The sequence below is a fragment of the Eretmochelys imbricata genome, chromosome 8 (assembly GCF_965152235.1).
Source record: "Eretmochelys imbricata isolate rEreImb1 chromosome 8, rEreImb1.hap1, whole genome shotgun sequence".
Lineage (NCBI taxonomy): Eukaryota > Metazoa > Chordata > Testudines > Cheloniidae > Eretmochelys > Eretmochelys imbricata.
Window position 1 is genome coordinate 21,957,946 of NC_135579.1, and position 18,878 is coordinate 21,976,823.

The 18,878-nt window shown below is 51.8% G+C and overlaps 1 protein-coding gene across 3 annotated transcripts in view; it reads left to right on the plus strand.

The window, feature by feature from the left end:
• AFAP1L1 (actin filament associated protein 1 like 1) overlaps nucleotides 1-11,993 on the plus strand; it is a 55,716-nt gene extending 43,723 nt beyond the window's left edge. For all 3 annotated transcript variants that reach the window (XM_077824898.1, XM_077824897.1, XM_077824899.1), the window contains 9 exons: nucleotides 411-563; nucleotides 4,109-4,320; nucleotides 5,402-5,547; nucleotides 6,268-6,346; nucleotides 6,597-6,708; nucleotides 7,442-7,606; nucleotides 9,051-9,229; nucleotides 10,356-10,484; nucleotides 11,787-11,993. In XM_077824898.1, the coding sequence (XP_077681024.1) occupies nucleotides 411-563; nucleotides 4,109-4,320; nucleotides 5,402-5,547; nucleotides 6,268-6,346; nucleotides 6,597-6,708; nucleotides 7,442-7,606; nucleotides 9,051-9,229; nucleotides 10,356-10,484; nucleotides 11,787-11,810 (1,199 nt within the window). In that variant the 3' untranslated portion in view covers nucleotides 11,811-11,993. The remainder of the gene's footprint in view (nucleotides 1-410; nucleotides 564-4,108; nucleotides 4,321-5,401; nucleotides 5,548-6,267; nucleotides 6,347-6,596; nucleotides 6,709-7,441; nucleotides 7,607-9,050; nucleotides 9,230-10,355; nucleotides 10,485-11,786) is intronic.
• Nucleotides 11,994-18,878: the final 6,885 nt, after the last annotated feature.

Genomic DNA, 18,878 nt, shown 5'->3' on the forward strand with positions numbered 1-18,878 from the left:
GCAGTTGTCTCAAAAAGCCGCCTGCTGCAGGGAGGTAGGAAGGGGGCACGCCTGCTGGCACAGCTTCCCCGCACTGCCATGCGGCCCTGCTGCATGTGGAGGAGTTGCTAAAGCCCCTGCCACGGAGGAATATTTACATCCTCTGCCTAATCTGCCCCTGGCTCCATGCGCCAGTCCTCTGAAGTGCAACAGTTGCTGGGGGTGGGGATGTCCTGCTCTTTCCCAGTCAGTGTATCTCTTCCCACTCTGCCCTCCCCTCCCTGCCACTGTCTGACACCCAAAACCCCTTCCTGCTCTCATTGCAAATCCCAGCCTGAAGGACGGCACCATAGTGACCTCTCCGCTTTGGCCAGCCTTGGTGGGGGGACTTGCTGTTTACTCCTGAGCTGAGCTCTCCTCCCTGTTCCCAGGGAAAGGCAAGAAGAGCGGCTTGGCTGAACTGAAGGGCTCAGTGAGCAGGGCAGCAGGGAGGAAAATCACCAGGATCATCAGCTTCTCCAAAAAGAAGCCGTCCCCTGAGGACACGCAGACGTCCTCCACCGAGGAAGACCTCCCCTGCTGTGGTTCGTACCTAGGGTTCTGGGGAGATGGGAGCAAGAAAGGGGTATTCTGGGTCTAGGTGGATGTTGTTCCTAGGGGACTTGGTGCCAGGTGTAAGTTGTGCCACAATGCCTTTCTCTTGCCCACGGGCCAGACCACCCAGAAGAGGAATGGGGATGCTATCCAAGACACAGGGAATTTCACTATTTCCTCTGAATTCTACCCATCGCTCACGAGCCCTGTGACAGCATCGGGGACTCTGCCATGACATGGAAGGGGATTTCTTGCTACAAGCATGTAGCCTGGGATTGACCTCCTCCATCCCTTATGTATATACACCCAGACACACACACCTTTTCTAGCTCAGTGTCCCCAGTCCATGATCGCAGGAGCAGACTGTTTCACCCAGGGCAGAGCACTCCGGGTACACATCTGTGGAGGTGCTGGGGACTACACAGCTGTTAGGTGCTCTCTATGTTAAGTGCCATTTGAACAGGGTGATTTGGTTTTCTCTCTTCCAAGCTAGAGCACTAGAGCTAAAGCCTGCAAGTTACATAAACAATTGGAGCAAGTTATTAAACAGGGATCGCCAACCTTTGGCACGTGGCCTGCTAGGGTAAGCCCCCTGGCGGACCAGGCTGGTTTGTTTAACTGCCACATCCACAGGTTCGGCAGATCGCAGCTCCCACTGGTCGTGGTTTGCCGCTCCAGGCCAATGGGGCTGCGGGAAGCCGCGCAGGCCAAGGGTTATGCTGGCCGCCGCTTCCCGCAGCCCCCATTGGCCTGGAGTGGTGAACCGCGGCCACTGGGAGCTGCGATCAGCCGAACCTGCGGATGTGGCAGGTAAACAAACTGGCCCGGCCCACCGGGGGCTTACCTTGGCAGGCCGTGTGCCAAAGGTTGCCGATCCCTGTATTAAACAATCAGTTTGTAAATACCCAGAGAAAAGGAGAGTTATAAGGAATAGCCAGCATGGATTTGTCAAGAACAAATCATGCCAGACTAACTTAATTTCCTTCTTTGACAGGGTTACTGGCTTAGTGTGTGGGGAGAAGCAGTAGATGTGATATGTCTTGATTGAGTAAAGCTTTTGGCACAGTCCACACGACATTCTAATAAGCAAATTAGGGAAATGTGGTCTAACTGAAATTTCTATAAGGTGGTAGCACAACTGGTTGAAAGACAATAGTCACTTAGTCAGAGTAGTTGTCAGTGGCTTGCTGTCCAACTGGGAGGGTGTATCTAGTGGGGTTCCACAGGGCTCAGTCCTGCGTTTAGTACTAGTCAATATTTTCATTAATGACCTGGATAATGGAGTGGGGAGTATGCTTATAAAATGTGTAGATAACACCAAGCTGCGTGAGGTTGCAAGCATTTTGGAGGACAGGATTAGAATTCAAGGCAACCTTGACAAATTGAAGAATTAGTCTGAAATCAACAAGATGAAATTGAATAAAGACAAGTGCAACCTACTTCACTTAGGAAGGAAAAATCAAATGCACAGCTACAAAAGGGGGAATAACAGGCTAGATGGTAATACTGCAGATCTGGGACCACATAGTGGACCACAAATTGAATGAGTTGACAATGTAATGCAGTTGCGAAAAAGGCTATAATTATTCTGGGGTTTATTAACAGTGGAGAAAGTCCAGAGGAGAATAACAAAAATGATAGGTCAGGTTTTCTAAATCTTTTACGAGGAAAGATTAAAAATACTAGCATGTTTAGTCTTGAGAAAAGAGAACTAAGGAAGGACCTGATAACAGTCTCCAAATATGTTAACAGCTGTTACAAACAGGGTGGGAATCGGTTGCTCCTCATATCCACTGAAGGTAGGACAAGAAGTAATTGTTTTATTTGCAGCAAGGAATATTTAGGTTACATATTAGGAAAAACTTTCTAACTGTTAAGCCCTGGAATAGACTTCCAGGGGAGGTTGTGGAATCCCCATCATTGGAGGCTTTTAAGAACAGGTTGGACACACCTGTCAGGGATGATCGAGGTTTACGTGACCCTGCCTCTGTGCAGGGGGCTGGACTTCATGACTTCCCAAGGTGCTTTCGAGCCCTATGATTCTATGAGTTAGTAACAGGTTTCATAGTGGTAGCCGTGGTAGTCTATATCAGCAAAAAAAAACTAGGGTCCTTGTGGCCCCTTAGAGACTAACAAATTTATTTGGGCATAAGCTTTCGTGGGCTAAAACCCACTTCATCAGATGCATGGAGTGGAAAATACCGTAGGCAGGTATAAATATACAGCACATGAAAAGATGAGAGTTGCCTTACCAAGTGGGGGGTCAGTGCTAATGAGCCCAATTCAATCAGGGTGGATGTGGCCCATTTCACTACAAAAAGTAATTTCCCCCTCTATTGATATTCACCCCTTCTTATCAACTGTTGGAAATGGGCCACATCCACCCTGGTTTTTTTGAGTTAGTAAGTTGCTCAGAAGATAAGCATCCTCTGAGATAAGATGCTGCTAAAGAAAATAAATGAAGCTCCATGTCTGTCTGTCTGTCTGTCTGAGATACTCATACTGGCCCCCATTCCCATAACACCCAAGTGCGTCACAATCTGGGATGTAGCTATCCTTGCTACACCCCTGGGAGATAGGGATGTGCTGTTATTCCATGGGGAACTGAGGCACAGAGACCAAGTGATCAATCACACAGACTATCTGCTGTGGAGCTGGAAACGGTCTCCTGAGTCCCAGGCTAGTGCCCTAACCACTGGACCATTTACCTCACGAATTCTGCCCCCAGAAGGGAGGGGATGAGCATGGTGACCGCATAGGGCTTCTGCATCTATAGTTTCTGTGGACAAATCCTAATGTCCTTACTTGGGTAAACATCCCGTTGACTTCGGCAGAGATTTTGCAGAGTATGAACTTACTAAAGACCAAGCCGCACTTGGGCCTTTGATGTTTGAGTTCTGCAGTTTTAAGGGGCAGATCTCTGGGTGCCCAGAGAGAGGGTTCTGCCCCAGTGCAGTGCTTTGTGGAGTGCTTCCACTGCCGGAACAATGTGGGGGAACAAGGCCTACCCAAAGGTAGGGAGATGGGCAGTGATTCACTGACAGGCCTGGACGTATCTTGGTAGGATATTGCAGAGCAGCATTTCCGACTCTGTGTTTGTCTACACTGCAGTTAGACACCCATGGCTGGCCTGTGCCAGCTGACTTGCGCTTCTGGGGCTTGGGTTGCAGGGCTGTTTAACTGTGGTCTACATGTTTGGGCTTGGGCTGGAGCCCCAGCTCTAGGACCCTGTGAGGTGGGAAGGTCCCAGCTGCAGCCTGAGCCTGAACGTCTACACTGCAATTAAACAGCCCCTTAGCCCGAGCCCTATGAATCTGAGTCCGTTGGCACAGGCCAGCCGTGGGTGTCTAATTACAGTGTAGACAGACCCTCTGACAGAAGTACAGCGAGACAAGACAACGTTTTGGAGCCTCCCGCACTGCCCCTGTTGGCTCTCGCTTTTCACCTTCCCCTTAGCATCATGCTTGTTGGTTCATTAGGTCCAGCTGAAATGCACTGAGATTCTCTTCCCTTGGGGAACTGGCTCTCCCTGCAGGTTACCTGAATGTCCTGGTTAACCAGTGCTGGAAGGAGCGTTGGTGTTGCTTGAAAGGCAACACGCTCTATTTCCACAAGGACCGCTCCGACCTGCGGACGCACGTGAATGCCATCGTCCTGCGTGGCTGCGAGGTGGTGCCAGGCCTGGGCCCTAAACACCCGCTTGCTTTCCGCATCCTTCGCAGTGGGCAGGAGGTCTCTGCCTTGGAGGTGAGTGTTTCATTCTCAGCGGCTCCAAGTGAGGCACGCAGGCTGTGGAGGCTTTTCCTGCCTCCCTCTGGAAGGTATGGACGGGCAGTTTGGGTCCAAATCCTGGGCTGTTTGTTTCCTTAAGGGTTTAACGAAACCCAGAACTGAACAGAGACACAGAATAGAGTCTAATGGGAAACCTCCAGGGACAATTTAACTTACCCCTTCCCTGGCTGTGCTTTGAGACCCCAAACTCAGCCAGGTGGGCTGGTGCGTGGCCTGGGCAAGTGAAATTGACTAGAACCAAAAAGCAAAGTCCTGTTTCACTGCTGAGCCCAGCCGAATGCATGCGATCACATAAACCATGCTGAGCAGCCTCTGAAATTCTTTCATTAATCATCTGTGGTGCACCTCGTTACACAAGCAAGGGATTTGGGGTCTTTTAAATCTAATCTTTATCTTGGCAAGATCCCTTAGGCTATGTGAAGTTTTTATTCCATAATTGATTAAAGCAGGCATGCGTGGGGCGCCCTGTTAATGTGTTTCAGACAAGTGAATGTAATATACAAAGTAATTTCACTTGGGTCTGAATGACTGTATAAGGGCAGCCCAGATGCTGATAGTATCTGCACAGAGAAGCTGCTGGATTGGTTGAACCAGGCAAATCACGGCAGGTGAATGAACTCATTTGACTCTTAGCTTCAACCCAACAGCTCCTCCACACAGGAGCGGAGCTTAGCAGGTGCTTGGGCTGATGGAATCCAGCTCGGTACCGTGTGGAGAGAGCAACCTCATTCTCTAGGGAGGGTAACGTCTTCCCATTTCCCCTGGGAACCCCTTCGCTACACAGGGTTGAAGACGTACTGCATCTCAGCACGTGTGTTGCATATGAGCAGAGGCCTGTGCTTTCTTGTGTGGCATGGGTGGGTTGGGCTGGTGTGGGGAGACCCAAAGCAAGGAGGCTTTGGGGGGTGAGGGGAAATATTGCTGTAACTCCGTGCCCATGCTCTGCAGGATATGGGTCATCTACCTGGAGAGATGTGAAGGGGAGATGCATATCCAGGGGCCAGATGTTCACGATGATGGCTTTCTCACCCCCTAGGCAAACTGCTCTGAAGATCTGGGCCGCTGGCTTGGCATCCTGCTGGTTGAGACTGGCTCCCAGAAAACCCCGGAGGCCTTGCACTATGATTACGTGGATGTAGAGACAATAGCCAACATAGTCACTGCTGTGCGACACTCCTATCTGTAAGGGGCTCTCCTCCCATTGCTTCAGAGCTTTTGTTAAGGCAATGGGGGGGGGTGGATGGGTGGGTGTGATCCAGCTCCGGCATGAGGCTCACCTGGTGCCCACTCCCTCTCTGCCTGGACCTGGGAGAGCAAAACTCCCTATGAGGCCATCCCAGCCAGCACTTCCACCATGGATGCATCTTGTGTCTTCAAACCCTGGTGGCAACAAAGCCCCAAGTCATTGAATGCAGCCTCAGAGCCAGAATAAACCACCTGCCGCATGAGTAGCATTGTGGGGTAGGGACATGCAGCAGGAAAAGCAGCGGTGGGTTATGATTTGTGGAGCCATGCGTGCCTTATAAAAGCTGTCTAGGGACTGGTGCTCAGGACTGGGACCTGGCAGCTCTGGCTGTTCTGAGTGGACTTGGTCAAGTCACCGCATCTCTGTGCCTCGTTTGCCCCTGGAATGGGATATCTACTACCACATTTCCAAAAGTGTGGGGCACCTGCCTCTGAGAGGTGGGGTGGCAGTGCCTGACTGGCTTCATTTCCCTGAAGCAGGACTTGGCTCGCAGTGGTTTGGGGACTGCATGGGGGAGGGGAGGCAGGGCTAACTCGTGAAAGTTTGCAAAGTTTGCTTTGAGATCTTTGGGTGGAAGGAGCTAGAGAAGGATGGCATGTTGCCGCTGTGTGGGAAGGGGCTGACGCACTCTTATCTCCCCGTCCCTTCCTCCCCAGGTGGGCCAGTGCCTCCCACGAGAGCCAGGCTGACTCCTCCCGGGTGGTGTATGATGACGTCCCCTACGAGAAGGTGCAGGTACGAATGTGGCTTGCTTCCTATCACGCTCCCCCCGGAAAGGCCATGGTCCTTCTCCCACCCAACCTCTTGCAACCCCCAAGTAACTGAATGCTGGGGAGACAGGCGCCCCCTTCCTCTCAGTGGCACTTGGGGCCCATGGTTTCTCAGCAGCCACCCTGCCCCGAGTGTGGATTTCTGCTCCTGCCTCGTAGTGATGCCATGCAGCGTCTCTGCTGGGATCCGTTTTTCATTGCATTCATCCATGCAGGTAGAGGAGCCACTGCGGCCGTCCGGGGCCCAGGTGAAGCGCCATGCCTCGTCCTGCAGTGAGTCGTCACGCCGTGTGGACCCGCAAGTCAAAGTCAAGAGACATGCATCAAGTAGGTTGAGATTCGCCTGCTGGCCAATGTGCTTTGGGACCAAACCTCAGCCACACGGGAGGGGGCTAGTTGGCTCAGGGATTGGGACTTCCCATTTCTGGCCACCATTTCCTATCGAGCCCCAGGTCACTAATGGCAGGAGCCCTTCCCAGCCCTGGCTATTCCATGAGATGAGCTGGTGGGGTCTTAGTCCCACGTGGGCTAGTGATGGTCACAGGTGGCCATGTGTCCTTTAGGAACTGGAGTAACTGGCTGCATGATCTGAGGGGCCTGCAGCTTCTCCTTACCAGCTGGGGCTCTGGTATGTTGGCCTGCTGTGGTGAGTGGGAAGTGTGAACTGCCCCTGCTAAGGACAGAGTTGGGACTCAGCTGCTCCTCTGGCACCTTTCACCTGCCCTGAATTCACTAACGAAAAGCAACCCCTCCACAGGCAGTGGGGAAGGAGGTGCCAGTTTCAGGCTGATCCTGCATGGGCTTCAGTGCGTTCTCCTGTGCCTCCTGGGAAGACTGATGTGATGCCCCTGTTCCCAAAAGCAGCCCCTTCTCCCCACCATGGCCTAGTGGAGCCTTGGGAGTGACCGGCTCATCTGTGACACTCCCATCATGGAAACTGAGGCGTCAAGGCTGCAAGTCCTGAACTCGTCTCGCTGAGCCTGCATTTGCGCTCTCCTCGATCGAGGCAGAGGCCAGTGTGCAAACTCCCTTCCTGACCAGCTGTGTCCTTGTTCTGTAGATGCCAACCAATACAAGTATGGGAAGAACCGGGCTGAGGAGGATGCCAGGATGTTCCTGACGGAGAAAGAGAAGCTGGAGAAGGAGAGAGCTTCTATCCGGAATGAGCTGGTGACCCTGCGGAAGGAAAAGAGGGAGCTCCGGGAGGCCATGAAAAGCAGCACAGGTATGGAGCCTGCTGCGGCCCGGGAAGGAGAGGAAATACCCCCCTGGCTGATCTGACCCGAGCCCCGCAATAGGGGATCATGGCAACAGTCACTAGACCAGAGAACATCTCAGCAATGAGGCTGGTGGATTTTTAATGCCCAACAAAGCAGGGATGAGTCAGGGTGAATAGAACCCAGCAAAATGGTGCAAGTTTCCTCCATCCAGCTCTGCCAATGCCCCCTAGCCTGACCTACTGCTGCTGACCTGTTCTGGTCCCAGCTCTGGCCACCCACCGGTAAGGCTCCCTGCTGGTCCTCCAGGCTTCTCATGAGCATGACAGTCCTGTCATCTCCTTGGCCACACCCTGAACCCGAGAAAGCCCCTTCCTCTCTCCCCTCCCAACTGAACAGACAGGCCCACCTGCCTTCTTTGCTAGCCAGTAGTGTAGTTGCCAACTATTAGTCAGCAGCAAACTCCCACTCCTACCCCTGCTCCCCCATAGGGGTTGCACATGACTGTACCATCTTCTTTCCCAGCCCTGGTGCTGCTGGCTCCCTGCTGGCCCAGCACCAGCATAGATGCAGTAGAAAGCTCTCTGCTGGAGCTGCTGTGTTCCTTTGTTCCTCGTACTCCTTGTTCCTGGCACCCCTTTCAGAGCAGGGGCGGTGCCTTCAGCCCTCTGCCAGGCTGGCTAGTGCTTTCCACTCCGCTGGGCAGAACACTGGGGCCCTGCTGTCGTGCTGAGTCAGCGGGGATCTGACCACCTGCTGCTGTGGCCACTTCAAACTGTGCCTAACAGCATCACCTAGTGGCCGAACAGGTGTGTCCCCCTCCAGTAAAAGAGGCAGGTCATTGTATTGTTTCCTTTTCAGCTTCTAAGGCTGAAAAGCCAGAGCAGGAAACGTACTAGTACTACACAGGAGAACCTCAGAGTTACAAACAACCTCCATTCCCGAGGTGTTCGTAACTCTGAACAAAACATTCTGGTTCTTTCAAAAGTTTACAACTGAACATTGACTTCATACAGCTTTGAAACTTTACTATGCAGAAGAAATATGCTGCTTTCCCTTTACTTGTTATTAGTTTACATTTAACACTGTACTGTACTGGGAGTTTTCGTCTCTGCTGCTGCCTGATGGTGTGATTGACGGGTCAGTTTGTAACTCTGGTGCTTGTAACTCTGAGGTTCTACCGTACTAATAAATCCTAGCAAAGGAGTGAGGCTGCAGCAGGGCGTGGTTAACAGGTATCTGACACTAGAAACAGGCCCTCACCAGAACAGCTGATCTGCGATCTCCTAGCTGCTGGCACATCACTGCTGCCCCCTGCAAACCACACTCACTGGAGGGTGGTGGTAAATTTGGGCTCCGGAGTCTCCTTCACTCTACAAACTCTCTCTCTCCCCGGCTCTGTGCTGAGCCGTTGGGACCTGATTGGTCTTGTTCCTTGTCTCGTTCAATCAGGGAGGAAGCTGAAGGAGCTGGAGGAGCGGGTGGCGGCCCTGGAGGAGCAGTGCAAAGGGAAGGAGGAGCAGCGCGTGGACCTGGAGCTCAAGCTGACGGAGGTGAAGGACCGGCTGAAACAGTCGCTAGCAGGAGGGCCGGCTCTGGGGCTCATCATGACCAGCAAAGCTGAAAATGGGGTACGGAGTCACCTTCCTTTCCACAACCCTGGTCTCCCAGAGGGTTCCTGCTCCCCTGCAGAATCATAAAAGACTAGGGTTCATAGAATATCAGGGTTGGAAGGGACCTCAGGAGGTCATACAGTCCAACCCCCTGCTCAAAGCAGGACCAATCCCCAACTAAATCATCCCAGCCAGGGCTTTGTCAAGCCAGGCCTTAAAAACCTCTTAAGGATGGGGATTCCACCACTTCCCTAGGTAACCCATTCCAGTGCTTCACCACCCTCCTAGTGAAATAGTTTTTCCTAATATCCAACCTAGACCTCCCCCACTGCAACTTGAGACCATTGTTCCTTGTTCTGTCATCTGCCACCACTGAGAACAGCCTAGCTCCATCCTCTTTGGAACCCCCCTTCAAGTAGTTGAAAGCAGCTATCAAATCCCCCCTCACTCTTCTCTTCTGCAGAATAAATAAGCCCAGTTCCCTCCACCTTTCCTCGTAAGTCATGTGTCCCAGCCCCCTAATAATTTTCGTTGCCCTCTGCTGGACTCTCTCTCCGATTTTTGTCCACATCCTTTCTGTTGTGGGGGGGCCCAAAACTGGATGTGATACTCCAGATGTGGCCTCACCAGTGCCGAATAGAAGGGAATAATCACTTCCATCAAATTGCTGGCAATGCTCCTACTAATGCAGAAGGGTGGGACTCTTTTTTTTCTTTCTTTCTTTCTTTCTTTCTATTGGCTTGTGCCTGCTTCAGGTGGGAGACATAGGGATACAAGCGGAGGGCCAATGCACCTCAGTCTCGAGACCCGCAACCTCCCCTCTGCTATTCTCACCCCATCCCACTCAAGGCAGCCCTGCCCTGCAGCCCGCGGCTGTCTTGCTATTTGGCCACTCCAGTCCTAGGATTTTCTCCAGCTGTGTGGTGACCCCTCAACCCCTCTACTATTCCAGGCCTGGGCTCCCACCAGCTCTGCCAGTGCCCTTCAATGTTCAGCCTATCCCAGCAGTCCATTAGTGGATGGTAAATGTTCCTTGCCACATTCGGAAGCTGTGGAGTGTGCTTTAATCTGGGTTCCCTAGCTGTCTCCCTGTCTCCTGCTGTCACTGCTTTCTGGGTCTCTAAAGGGTTATTCTCACCCCCAGGAGACTGGCAATAAGCCGAATGGGAACCCCACAGAGCACTTGGTCCCAGTGAACTGTGCAGCAGAAATGAGGAAGAGAAGCCCCTCCATCCTCCCTGCCAACAAGGGGAAAGTGCTGCAGAAGGCCAAGGTACAGCTGTGCTCTCCCAGCCCGGCAGCATCCTCCTCCGCCTCACCAGCAGGTGTTTGGGCACTGCACCATCCCTAGACCCTGAGGCCGGGGAATCAGCTGGTCACCTCTCCCCCTTCCATTCCTGGCTTTCCCCAACACCACACTCTACTGCAGGGGTGGCCAACCTGTGGCTACCCCTGCAGTCACATGCAGCTCTTCCAAAGTTACTATGCGGCTCTTTGTCTAGGCACCAACTTCGGGGCTGGAGCTACAAGCGCCAACTTTCCAATGTGCCGCAGGGTGCTCACTGCTCAACCCCTGGCTCTGCCCCAGGCCCTGCCCCCGCTCCATCCCTTCCCGCCCCCTCCCCTGAGCCTGCCATGCCCTCGCTCTCTCCTGCCCCCGAGCCTCCTGCATGCCACAAAACAGCTGATCGGGGGTGGGCAGGGAAAGGCGCTGATTGGCGGGGCTGCCGGTGGGCGGGAGGCGCTGGAGCTGATGGGGCGGGGCGGGGGGAGATGCTGACGTATTACTGTGGCTCTTTGGCAATGTACATTGGTTAAATTCTGGCCACCCCTGCTCTAATGCATCAGTCGCTCTGCAAGGTTCTGCAGAGCCGCCTGCCCTATGGCTGCTGAGGGGGTGGGAAGCCTTGGGACTTGGGAGGAGCCAGGCTGGCTGGGGGAGCTCATGGAAGTGCCAACTTATGACCCGACTTCCAGGGCAATGGTGGTGGCTCAGTCACTGAAGACTGTGGAATCTAGAGAGGCCAAAGCCCTGTAGCAGGCAGTAGCGCAGGGAGCTGGCCTGGCTTGGTCCCTGAATGGCGGAGCTAGATCGGGCCTCCTCAGGCTTTCCCCATCTCTAATTTCCACACAGTCTCTCACAAGCTAAAGAAGCTACTCAGAGCTGTACCCTGGCCCACGAGGGTACGTCTGTGCTGCAATTGAACGCCCGCAGCTGGCCCGTATCAGCTGAATTGGGCTCGTGGGGCTCAGGCTGCGGGGCTATAAAACTGCCATGTAGACATTTTGGGCTCAGGCTGGAGCCTGGGCACTGGGACCTTTCTGCCCTCCCAGGGTCCCAGAGCCCAGGCTCCAGCCTGAGTCCGAACGTCTACACAGTAATTGTACAGCCCCAGTCCCGTGAGCCTGAGTCAGCTGCTGTGGGCTGGCTGCGGGAGTTCAATTGCAGAGTAGACGTACCCCTGCTGGCTCCTGAGGGTCTACAGCATGGGGCTCAGTAGCTGTAGCTGTTGGGCCTGATTCTTTCTTCATGCCGACACGCCTGGAAACTTTTTTTCTTTTCCTTACATTGCAGGAGTGGGAGATGAAGCAAACCTAACTGGGGCAGCCAGGCCTTGCCTGCAGCAAACAGACTCGGGCCCTGGGACACACTGAAGAGCCACGAGCCCCTTTTCCCCAGGGAGAGTGGAAGAGGATTCTAGCGAGCCTAGATCTCCAGCAGGGGGATGGGGGCATGGGGAAAGCACCCACCTTCCAAGGGTGGGGACATTTGGCAAGCAGACAAGATTGGGTGTGGGGGAGAGGGGAGGGATATTTGGGAATGGGGCGGGGGGAATCTTTCAAGAGTAAGGCTCCCATGCAGCTGGAATGCCCAGCTCTGGGGAGGAGCACCCCACTGGGACTGGAACGTCAGCCGTCCCCATTGATGTGTTTTGCTCTTGGTAACAAACTAACAGAAACATGGGGGAGCATGAGCTAGGGGAGAGTGCAGGTAACTCAGAGTCCAGGCGCCTGGGTTCTAGTCTCGATTGTGCCACAGGTGGTCTGTGACTTTAGATTGTGCTTTACCTTCTGGTGCTCCGTTTCCCCCCTCTCTCAAATGTGGGTCAGTATGATCTATCCTCCAGCAAGGGGTGGGGTGAGCTTTCGTTATATTCCATTACATGGAAGTGGTGCTATTTACGTGTGATTTTTACTGGATTGGGCTATTGGCGCAGTTAGTCCTCTATCCCAAACCAGAGCAGAGATGGTGTGGAGCTAGCCTAGTCTCCTCCCTCTGCAGCGGCCAAGCCCAGAGGCCCTAGAAGAAGGTGACCATGTCACCATGGGGCTTTCTTGTGCGTTGTTTGTTAGATCTCCGACACTTAGAGCTTCTGACTTAGTTGGTGTGCTTCTGCCCTTTTGCAGTCTCTTCTGTCTCATTGCAGGTGTCCTTTCATATTTTTTATACGTCAGGTAAATTCAGCACAACGGGGGAAGAGGAAGGCTATGAAGCTACTACAGCGATGAGGCTAAAACTTTAGTGGCCACTGATTTTGGATGTTTGTGTTGGGGTTCATGAGCCACCCTGGGCTTAATTCTCTGCTCCCCCCCAGTTTCTCCTGACTGCACATGGAGCTTGTGCGCTCAGCACCTCTGAGCAGTGGGGGGCCAGCTTGTCTCAAGTTCGGAACTTCTTGCTCAACTGTTTTATCTAATTCTTGTCTCCTTCCTGCTGGAAACGGCTGTGGTGCAGGGCAATGCTGCCCCCTGCAGGGCAAGGTCTGACTGCCTTTGGAGAACGAACTCTGGGGAAGCTCTGCTGCCAACACTTGAAAGCACCCCCATTGGGCCTTGCTCAGCATCTTGGCGGGGCCATATGGAGCTGCCTCCTCACAGCACTGTCAGACGGTGAGCTGTGTGGAGAAGGGGATGGGCGAGGGGTGTGGGGGGGAGAAGATGAGGGTATTGCCTGAAATAATGGCACATCCTCAACACTGCATGCAGGGCAGGGCACCTTCATTTCAGCGACAGCCTGTGGAAGATGAGAAGGGCCAGGGAAGGGGGCAAGAACAGAGACGGAAAACCATTTCAGCCAGCGTAGTATGGAGAAGAGTAAGCAGAACCAGGAAGCCTGGGGGCTAGAGGGAAACCCCAATGCACTCCTCTTTACCCTTTGGTGCAGTACAGGAACACTGTGCCAGTAAGCTTTCAGTACAACAGAACCTGTGGAACTCACTGCCGCAGGGTGTTCATATGATAAGTAGCTAAGCAACCATTAATAAAAATAGCAACTGCTGGTAAGCCGCTGGGCTCAAAACCATCTGTGTGTTCCTTCCTGTAGCTGCAGCCTGTGAGCTGTTTGGTAGTTGTAAATCCCCCACCCCCAGCTAGTGTCCTCACTAAAGAAATACGTAGGGGGAGGAGGGGAAGCAGCATCACTTGTTCTTCATCCAATTTGAATGCACCCTGCATCCACATACACAAGACCTCAAGCTGGTTTACAGTCAGTCTAAGTACGGTTCAGAGTAGATTATGCTGCAGCAGTGTTAATATTGATTCACTCTCCCTCTTGCTAGCCTCAGTTGTCTTAGTATCAAACCAGAGTATTGCACCAGTAGGTGCCTGAGTGGGATTTTTCCCTGCCTCGGATGCAGTCAGCATCAGTGAACAGAAGTGAATGGCGCACTTGGATAACCCTATGCTCCTTCCTAAAAGTGCAGTTTTGGGGAGACTCCTCATTCCCTGCCCCCAACAGTAACCTTGGCCTGGCCCCTAGATAGTCTCCAAGCCGTGGTGGGATGCTATGGCTGAGGCTGCTAAAGAACATTGCTGGTCTCACTGCCCTGGCCATGCCCAAGGCTACGCTGTGATTGGTGCTAATTGATAGTTTGGTTGGAGGCTGGGCCTTGTCTCCAAAGATGTGGGAAGAAGGGGAAATGGATGCTTCTGTTCCTTGAAACACTGTCCCCCTGCGAGCAACCACAGCTGCTCCTGCCATATGCTAGAGCATCTCTCAGCATGTCCCTGCTGTGGCATACTGCTCCCTCTGTCTCCTGCAGTTCTGTTTGGTCTTCCTGGCTGAAGGCAGGTGTCACTTCAAGATAGGCAGCCATCCTTTTCTCCTATAACTCAGCCCAGCAGGGGCACAGGTGTGCTTGCTCACTAATGAGCCAGACATATGCTGCTACTTCCCACAAAGAAACTAAGGCTTTCACCGTACAGTGCCTGCCCAGTGCCCTATGATTACAGGATGGGGGCTCGGTTTCTGCGTCTCTCAGCCCTGCCGCCTTAACAGAAGCTGGGAGGGGTAGGGAAACCAGCAGGAACGGGGAGACAGAAACGTGGGAATGGCCACACCTGGTGGGCCTCCCTGCTGCCCGGGTAGCCCTGTGCCACTTGTGCCACCTGCTTTTGGATGTGGGGGTGGAAGGCGCCTGGCTCAGCACATTGTGCCCCATGCTTCCTCTGTAAGAACCATCTGCACTTCATGGAGCTGTGTCCTTTCCCCTAATAAAGAGACTGCTGTTCAGAACCCAGGCGGTGCGCATTTACTGAGCTCAGCCAGGGGTGGGCCTGGGCTGGATTTAGGCAAGGGGAGGGGTTAGCTGCTCACTCCCACTGGGGGCCTGGTGCAGCAACCCAACACCATGATGCTGCACAGGCCGGGCTTGCTGCTCATGCCCTGGGGTCGCCAGAGCAGAGCTGGTGGTGTGCACACTGGGACCTTGGCAGGGGCAGGCCCCACAGCCTGATCCCTGGCTGGGCAGGTGTAAGATTACAAACTGCTGCCCCTCAGAATCTGTGGCTTTGCTGACACATGGCGTGCTAGCACGAAGTGGGGCTGCTCCGTAACATCTGCTGAAGCCGCTGCCCTCCCTTGTGATGACAATCCACTCCCTGCTGCTCAATAGGATAAGAGGGGGCAAATTGGAGGGGAGGGATGGGCTGAGTCGGAGGTGGGGGGAGGGACTGAATGCACAGGAACGTCAAACAGCTGGAGGCAGGGGAAAGAGCGGGGGAAAATCAGGGGCAGAAGATAGGAGCTGGAGTTAAGAACTAGCTTGAGATGCTGCCAGACAGTGACAGAGGGGGACAAACCCGACATCAGCAGGGGCAGAGAAGATAAAAGTTACCCCAGATGGAGTGAGCTACCTGCAGTGGCTGCAAAAATAGGGTGTTGGGGGCAGGGAGAGGGGGCCAGAGGACAGTACAGCTCAGCACCTGCTTCCCAGAGCTGTGTTCTTAAAAGCACCATGTGTCCCAATGCCTAGGCAAGGCAGCTCTTCCCTGTCTGAAATAATGTCTTGAGCTGCCGAAGGAGGCTTGAGTCAGTGAAATATTTCACATACACCCCCTTCCAGAAATGGTAATTGTCAGACAGTTTTTAGAGACTGTATAAAGCCTCATAACTCATAGACAAATTTGTCTCTTCTGCTGTTCGCACTGCCTGAATTGGACTGCCTGTTTCTTGTACTCCATTATAAATGGAGTGTCACTCCTTTAAATTATTTCCTTTTTAAAATGCTATTTTAATTACTCGTAGCACTTCGTCATTTAGCTTCATCAGCATTGTGCAGATGGATGTCATTGTGCTATTAAGTGATATTTTAATAGCAAATAATCATTGAAAATAGTAATAGTTACTCGTAGCTTCAGCAACAACGTCTCACAGAGTTTCTAGTAGACCACTTCTGGTTGGTATTGCAACGTTAGTTTTTATTTCTAAAGTTTTGTGTTGTTTGTTTTCATTTTTTATGCACAAGTTTATTTTTTGGGATTATATGACATCAAGGCTGACATTTCCTGGTTTGACATCAGAGCTTTTCAGGTGCCTTTGAGCCGCCAATGGGGATTGCCTTTGTCAACAGTTATTTTGCATCTTTATCTAACACCCTAGTGCTTTTTCATGTCATCACTTGTGTCTGGAACTTGGTTCCCAAATATTCACCACAGGCCAGACTTTTAAAGGGTGAAAGCACCTAGATGCTTTTGAAAATCCCACTAGTTGCCTAAATTCTTTTAAAAATCTGACCCTAAGGGCATTATACTATACTACCTTGTATGTAATCCTTTTCAAAGGCAAACTTCTACTGTGATGTTTAGTAAATATACATTTACAACCTTGAGAGAAACTGACAACCATAAGTATTCAAAAACCATGTTCTACACCAAAAAGTCATTAAATTAAAATAAATAAATACATTTAGAGTCCTCTTAATTTGCCTTTTTGTTTCTGAGCCTTTAGGGCACATTAGCTTCATACTTTGCTGTTACCTTTCCCAAAGAATCCATATACCTAAAATCGTTGTACACTCGTATAACATTCTAAACTGGTTAGTCTCTTAAGGTGCCACAAGTACTCCTTTTCTTTTGGCGAATACAGACTAACACGGCTGTTACTCTGAAACCTTTGGATTTCCAGTAATATGTGATTTCCCCCCCCCCTTTGTACTGAAAAATTATTAAAAATCCTTGTTTCTGTATGGTTTCAGAGTAGCAGCCGTGTTAGTCTGTCTTTGCAAAAAGAAAAGGAGTACTAGTGGCACCTTAGAGACTAACCAATTTATTTGAGCATAAGCTTTCATGAGCTACAGCTCACTTCATCGGATGCATCCCTCACAAAAAGTTTTTGTATGGGATGCATCCGATGAAGTGAGCTGTAGCTCACAAAAGCTTATGCTCAGATAAATTGGTTAGTCTCTAAGGTGCCACTAGTACTCCTTTTCTTTTTGTTTCTGTATGTAATTCCCTGTCCTGCAAACACTGACTTGCACACTTGCCCCTTCTATTACTTCATTTGTTGCATACATAAATGTTGATTTTTCTATTAAATTGTTGTTCTAATTGCATATTTTAATGCCTTTTATGTATGCTACAGATTTGTTATGATCCATTTCAGTGATATTCCTTACGATTTTCACTGCCAAAATCAATTTTTTAAGATGAATTAGCCTGTTACTCCTTTGCATTGGCTGCCTTTTGGAGAAACCAGCGTGCCTTGTCTCCACTATGTTTTTACAGAGGGATAGCTAATGCATAAGTTACCCCATGATAAAAACACACATTTCTGTTCTCAGTGTTAAGTGCCTATAATGTTGACTCAGGTGTTAAATTATTATTCAGAGCCTGACAAGTCTCAGATGGATTGTGGCTAACACTGCTCCTTCGCCACCAGAGGTGTTTGTGTCTGCAGCCTGCCATTGTGTGGGTGTCATGGAAAACCAATTAAAGCATTTTAAATTAAAGGAATTAACAGCAACATTTCCCCCTTCAATTTCCTTTATCCTCTTCCCTTATAAGGGCCTGCAGATGGTGTGACACAGCTGTGGAGTTGATGCACATAAATTACAGCACCTTAAACCCCTGCGTGAATACTTAAATTCAGAAATAAAGTGGTCTTGTTTTTGAGAATGTCAGTCAGGACAAGCACAGATTGCAGGAGTCCTTCCCCAACAGCTATTAATCATCAGACCTTTGACCTGTCTTGAACATTTTTAAAATGTGGTACAGTCCAGGTGATTTTTCAAATCCAAAGAGGAGTGAAGTAATGGAGCACTCTAAATATCAGAGGCGTAGGACTGGAAGGGACCTCGATAGATCATCTAGTTCAGTGTGATGGGCACATACTACCCATAGGGTTGCCAGGTGTCCAGTTTTTGACGCTGGCAACTCTGATCAGTACCGCCAATCAGGCCATTAAAACTCTGGTCGGCAGTGCTGCAGGGCTAAGGCAGGCTAGTCCTTACCTGTCCTGGCACCATGCTGTGCCCTGGAAGCGGCCAGCAGGTCCAGCTCCTAGGCGGAGGGGCCACAGGGCTCCGGGCGCTGTCCCTGCCCTGAACACTAGCTCCGCACTCTCATTGGCCGTGGTTCCCGGAAAATGGGAGCTGGGGCTGGACCTGCTGATTCCTGCTTCCAGGGTGCAGTGCAGAGCCAGGGCAGGCAGGGAGCCTGCTTTAGTCCCGCTGCGCTGCTGACTGGGAGTGGCCGGAGGTAAGCCTGCACCCCAACCCTCTGTCCCAGCCCTGAGCCCCCTCAAACCTAAGCCCCCTCCTGCAGTCCAAATCCCTCATCCGTGACCTCACCCCAGAGCCTGCACCCCCTGCCAGAGCCCTCACCCCCCTGCCCCAGCCCAAAGCCCCCTCCCACACCCTTAACCCCTCATTTCTGGCCCCACTCTGGAGCCATCACACCCTCCCACATCCCAACCCCTGCTCCAGCCCAGTGAAAGTGAGTGAGGGTGGGAGAGAGCAAGCCACTAAGGGAAAGGGAAATGGGAATGTAGTGAGTGGGGATGGGTTCAGGGGCGGGCCCTCAGGGAAGGGGTGGGGCTAGGGTATTCATTTCTGTGCGATTAGAAAATTAGCAACTCTACCTGCCTCCAGAAGATGGGGGAGGGCAGAGCCACCAGACTATGCAAGACAGGCAACCCATATCTCACAGAGGGGGCAGCTTGGGACAGGCTACCTCCTCCAACCTGCACCAGAGCCTGGGCAGGGCAGCCCAAGGGACCTCTAGAGTTGAGACTGGGGATAGGCAACCTATGGCTCACATGCCAAAGGCGGCACAGAAGCCGATTTTCAGTGGCATTCATCCTGCCTGGGTCCTGGCCATCTGCATTTTAATTTAATTTTAAATGAAGCTTCTTAAACATTTTAAAAACCTTATTTACTTTACATCTAAC